This window comes from Hyalella azteca, unplaced genomic scaffold (assembly GCF_000764305.2).
Source record: "Hyalella azteca isolate HAZT.00-mixed unplaced genomic scaffold, Hazt_2.0.2 contig3150, whole genome shotgun sequence".
Classification (NCBI taxonomy): Eukaryota; Metazoa; Arthropoda; class Malacostraca; order Amphipoda; family Hyalellidae; genus Hyalella; species Hyalella azteca.
In genome coordinates, this window is record NW_025933402.1 from 417,019 (window position 1) to 423,174 (window position 6,156).

The following is a 6,156-nucleotide window of genomic DNA, read 5'->3' on the forward strand; positions in this document are numbered from 1 at the left end:
CGAGACGTATAGAAATAGACTGGTGTCTGTTGAGCTGAATAAAGGGTATTCAACCAAGTATTAAATTAAAATAATGCGGATTTATTGTTTTGTACGAATACTTTTTTCACCCCGAAAAGTGAACATGTTGCATTGTTTTTTGTTGCATTGAGATTTAATTTCTTTTGATAGTATTTTTGAATACCATGTGTCTCTATACATAATTTAAATCACTTTAACCTGTTAAGTTTGTGTACTTACATACATTAAAATACGATTTTTCAAGTGTACGAATATTTATTTCCCCCCACTGTATATATAAGGAAAGTATTTATTGCTGAGAAAGATCTAAACATTTATGGTTCAGAATACATACACATGATAAACGTCATCTCATATGGAAGAAATTCTTTTGATTCACAACTAGGCCTTTGGGGACAATTAAGATAAAATTTTATTAGAGTGAAATTTTAAGACTGTTTCCTTCTTCATTGTTATAATTTTATTATTTATGGGCAATTGCTTAAATTTAGTCAGTCAACTTGAACTGTGGCATCTTAGGCATTACTCAGATTATTTGCATTTATAAGGTTTCATAATAAATAGATTATGGCAAAAATCTCATAGAGGGTTGCAATGAAACACTGGTATGTTTAATAATAAACTAGTAAATTCAAGTTTACATCATGCATTGACAGAAATTTCTAGTAAAGGAAAAGAGGTAATCTAAAAACAATCAAAGTTGAGAATCTATAAGTTTACATCACTAAAATCTCCTAATTTTACCATAAACTTTGACAAATTGCAGTTTCATTCAGTGGCACGACAATTGCAAATAACCATACTATGTGCACAAGTTTGAGGCACTATTTACTATGGCCGTACTGCAGCCCTAGCTGAGCATCCCCAATACCAACAGTCTTTTTTTTTTCATAGTTGTCCTGTCATGCTTATATAGATGTCTCATGGTCAGTCTGATCATAGGTTGTTTTATAATGACTGCATTTCTGAATAGTGGCATAGTTTTCATCAACAATGTTACTCCAAGCTCATTGCTTCTGCTGTTAATGATCATGACTGTACAGCTACTGCCAGTGACTGTCACCGTGCAGTGCTGATGACAGTACAGATGATATAATTCTTGTGCAGTGCTTGATCATGAATGTGTTGATTGCCAGCCCAAAATGTTTTTTTCTCTCGTGTTATCTTATGGCTAATAAGTCACAACTGTAGCGATAAATGTTGACCATACAAATGAGCAAATCTATGGCCATTACTCATAGATTTCTGACGTATCTGAGTTGTATTGGTATGAACATCTTGAAGTTCTGCGCGACCGTTATTTCCGACACCTAAAGGCTGAGTTGTCACCTAACTTTGCAGAGATGGCTGCAGACTGTACTGGCATGATGGTAACCACAATAGAACAATCTTTTGTTGCAAATTTTAGGGTCCTTATATAGCCAGAGGCTGCGCACAATCAAGCCTATTGATATTGAGGGTCATCCATAAGACCATTCAAAACTATAAAACAAACTTGCTCTAACAGTTTTCTACCCCACCTATGCAACCAGGTCACAGCCTGCCTATAGTAATTGCTTAACATTGCTTGGCCCTTCACATCTTTACATAAGCTATGTTTAATATTAAAATATAACAAAAGTCAAAACTGAGGCCCTATTCTTGATTCGGACTGAGGCTCTATTGTACACAAAATTTTGTAAAAATCTAAATAGCCAGCAAATTTTCAATACCTTCATTCATGTCTAATAGTAAGTTTTAGTAAATTCAATGTCCACAATTCATATTTATTCACAGATCAACCAATTATTCTCTGAATGTTTATGCAGAGTTTATGATCAGCTGCAGAAACACACACTATATATTGGGTATCATTTAGAAGAACATTTCAATAACTCACCAACTGCTTCAGGTGCTGGGCTTGCTCTGTGTGGTAATCTAGTTTTGACAGTTCTTTAGGTCTATATTTGTCAATCCACAGACTCATTTTGAGACTCTAGCTGCTGCAGACCTGAAATAGAATGGTCAGTACAACTGTATACCATCGACCAGGGCTACTCGGGATGGGCGGGGTAACTTGGGACAGTCCTCCAACATGGCGTAAAACTGTTTTAGTAGCAAAACTAATTGGAATATTGCAAAACTAAATATAGTGGCACAAACATCAACATTTTTCCTGTCTATGTAGTATAAAGGAAGTTCAAAAATACTACATTTACTAGCTTTGGAAAATTCCTGAAAAAATGGTGAAAATTTATATTTTGAAAAATTACTTCTGCTAAGGTCTGTAGTAGAAAAAATATTTGCTGTATTAAAAAATTTTGCTTAGAAAAAAGTGGCAGACAAGTGTCAGCATGAAAACTTTATTTGCGGAATTTGCATACCTCAATCAAGAAAAAAATGGCGGCCATTTCCGCACGGCAGGGCTACTCGGGACACCACCCAGGGGCTACTTGGGACACCCCCAAAAACGCATTTACAGTAGAACCTCAGTTAGCAAAGGCTCCAGTTAGGAAAAAAATTTATTAAAAACAAAGAATATTGATTACATGTACCTTGCTCAGCAAAAAAAATTTCACTTATCGAAAAATTAGTGCATCATCACTTCATCAGTCATCACAAAATTGTGCATAGAATGTCAGAGTCGCCTGCCAAAGACCACCACTGCCATGGATGCAATGGACCATCATGATTCCTGCCTTCTGGAATGTAGCCTTCAACATTTCAAGCCATCCATATCTAGGCCGTGGGTCGAACCAGCCTTCGGTCAAACGGCCACTTGTCGAAGGACGATAAATTTTGGAACAGAACTATACTATCTGAAACCTAACCTCAGATGAGGTGAACGTAAAATTACGTAATTTAACAATGCCCGGAAGTCAGATTCGATCCGCGGCCTGGTGGTGCACGGCAGGTTCTATGCGTGGACGGAGGAAGACAAAGCCGAGTGGTTCACGTCCGATTGGAGGATGTCCGGAGAGATCCAAGGCGTTCAATTCAGGGCTTATTGGTGCACAAAATTGGTGGTGCATGGCTGCGCTCCCCTGGCGCACATGCAGAGCTGTATCGAACACACGCATGTCTGCTCCAATTTTGGTACTTTGAGCTTTAACAACAGCAGGGCCACCCGGCCTGAAGTATTCTGAAGATTATTTATGTTATACGATTAAAACAAGTGACTTTTGTATTGTATTTGTTATCTATTTTACTACTGCATTAATTTCTTAAGAACTCCATAGTAACGACTCAACAACCAGTGTTCTCAACTTAATTGCCTGTAGAACCATCTGACATACGAGTATCATATACATATGCTTGCCGACGATCCAATCCTTTGAGGTGATGGTGTCGGTTGAAAGTTATTGGAGAACGACGTTTCAACTGTTAACTATGTGGAGTAGCAGCTTGTGAGCTGAAGCATTGTTGGTTTAAAGTTCGTGAGGTACGATGGGTCAATTGAGTACAGCTGCTTAGGTGCCACTGCCAGGATGACTATATCAATAGCATTTAGAAGGTTGATGTTGGCTCCAGGGCTGATTTGAGGTAATTTGCTGGTCTATGGCGCGGCACCTCTTGTTCGGCGGCTCAAAAGTTGAGAGACGGTAGGTAGCAGCTGTTCACACGCGATTTCGTAAAATTGCACAAGTAGTAAATTCTCACCCGCACCCAACAGTAAATTCTCACCCGCGATTTTCGAGAAGCAGACAGGAGGACGAAAATTTCACCCGCAATTTTCCAACTTCACCCTTGAAGAGCCTCTTTTCACCCGTGGTATTCTAAAAAATCTGCCCAATATTCCTGTCTGGCTACCCAGTGAGATCATCGAAAAATGTGTCAAATTTGACAGTTGACCTTGCTCTACCAAATAGTAAATAACTGTTTGTGTACAAAAACTTCACTACGCGACTTCCCTTTTCAGAGGAATTAACAGTTAATGTCCACCTAGGCGGTAGAAGAATAACGAAAAATATTTTTATTTTTATTCAAGCAGAATAGAATGTCGATGAATTGAAGTTTACAACGATCTATGAAGGAAATTCGATCGGTCTGAGCTGCTGCCTGATGGAAGTTCTCTTGAATTGGGAACAAGGGCTCCACCTGGACTGCGAGAGACAGCCAGGTAGCACAGCGGAGCCGACGCGCAAAGTCTCGTGCAGCCCACCTCAAAGAATATATAGTCAAATTAACTTAGTTTATAATCATAGATAAATTTATAAAAGTAAATATGTTCGCCGTTGAAAGACAAGGAGGGTTTTATTATTTAGGGAGAGAGAAGTGAATCGGAGACAGTTGTCATTAGAGAAACTGGCCGGAGTTACAAGTCACACAACACTCTGAGCCTCAGTAGAAGTGCAACCAACCTGCAATCTCCGGTCCTCTCCTTTGCTCTCGCCCAGATGAGTCTGCCGTACGCAGACCATCTCTTGCAGTCGCCCCGGATCACCTCGAGCCTCTAGGCCACCACCTAGGCGAGTCGCATGCTAAAGGTCTCACTCCATAGCGGAGACAAAGTAAAAGCAAAGATGTGGCTGGGTTGATAGTCGGGCTGAATCTCCTCGTTTGCTGTCCTTGGGGTCGTGCTAAAGGCTGAAGTTGGACTTAATCTTCGAATTCAAGAGAGACGAAATGAGGAAGGTTGCCCATACGGAATCTCAAGAGATATTGGGAACTTGTAACGGGCCAATTAAATGAAACACCTCCAAACCCCAAATAACCACCACCCGTCTTCCAAGACGGCTATCTTACCAATAAGATGAAGATTTTTATACAGTTTGTATAGGAAGAATATTATGGTTTGAGACTGTTAAATACGTCTGTGAATATATTAGGAATCCTTTAGGTATACTTGTATTTGCTGATTTCAAGTGGTAGGTAAATAAATTAATAGATGATTAAGTTGAGAAATGGATTTAGACACATGAAAACTAATTCCGTCACAACTTGAATTGGACACACACAGATTGTTCCAAGCTATGTACAAAAATTAAAATTTGCTTAATTAAAAGCTTAATAGTTGTTAATTAAAAGCGTAATTAAGTAGTGTTCAATATTCATTAGTGTTCTAATTCAAAGCCGTGTTGTATTCCAATACAGCTCACACAGCAAACGGAATTCGAAAAGGTGGATGACGGCATTACGTATCAGTAGAATTTGAAGCGCGGACGGAATACGCCTCACCACGTGCCAAATATTGCCACACACAGCGACGGAATATAGGGATTTGGTATGTTTGCATTCTAAAGGCTTTTACATAAATGTGGCAACATTTTGTAATGTTTCATTGTTGCCGACGCGTACTACGGTGTTTTGAGAGTCACCTAAAGCAAACAAAACTTGAGTAACGGCTGTAACGCATATGGTTATTTTTTTATAGTTTTTCATTTCTCGATGTGTCCTTAATGTGTCGGAATATACCGCGTTTACCCTACGGCCTACTAATTGTACAATGATTAAGTTATTATGGGTTCTATAGTTAGTGAACAAAGTCAGAAATAATTTCATTATAATTAATGGAAAAATAATTTTTGAGGGCAAAAACTTTTGTAAATAAAATATGTCTACGGTAGAGTGTAGACTCTCTACATAACATAACATAATGTCGGCGCTGAAATGTAGGCCTGATGTGGCCTGTCGCCGATTTTTTCCCTTTTCGTGCCTTGTTCATAGATCTAAACTCGTGTCATTTGACCGGATCTTTTCATGACTGGCGATAGTTTGAAGTAGCTACTAGCTACTAGACTTCCACCGGGTTTGATAAGGAGCTAGGCATTTCAAATCTGAACATACATTTTTCCATAGCTTTATCTAGTCCATAGTGGCAAAGCAGAGTTTTTTCGACTCTCCCTCAAGTTCATTTTTGAGTCCTATATGTAGACCAGTAAAGTATCCTGGATCATGGTGGCAGGGAATTATTGTGAGTACTTATCGGTCCACCGCCGTGCGGCAGTCTTAACCCTTCGCAAGGCCCCATGCCCTTGGCCCTTGGGCCCCTCTTGCAAGTTGTAATGGTCTAAACTCAACAGTTCGACCCCTGGCCCCATCCCCATGGTCTCATCACAACTCCCTTTAGAAATATGTGGAGTTTCGAAATTGATAGTAATAAATCAATAAATATTTGAACTGGGAAATTCCTTAGTTACTTACGTTGGTTCCACA

General features: G+C 39.2%; 2 protein-coding genes across 2 annotated transcripts in view; one reads left to right on the top strand and one right to left on the bottom strand.

The window, feature by feature from the left end:
• The window catches only part of LOC108672164 (replication factor C subunit 3), a 6,953-nt gene extending 4,869 nt beyond the window's left edge, over positions 1-2,084 (bottom strand). The window contains exon 1 of the mRNA XM_018159788.2: positions 1,901-2,084. Coding sequence (XP_018015277.1) covers positions 1,901-1,987 — 87 coding nt within the window. The 5' untranslated portion in view covers positions 1,988-2,084. The remainder of the gene's footprint in view (positions 1-1,900) is intronic.
• The window catches only part of LOC108672166 (cysteine-rich protein 1), a 19,595-nt gene that overhangs the window by 1,704 nt on the left and 11,735 nt on the right, over positions 1-6,156 (top strand). The gene's annotated exons all lie outside the window — the stretch shown is intronic.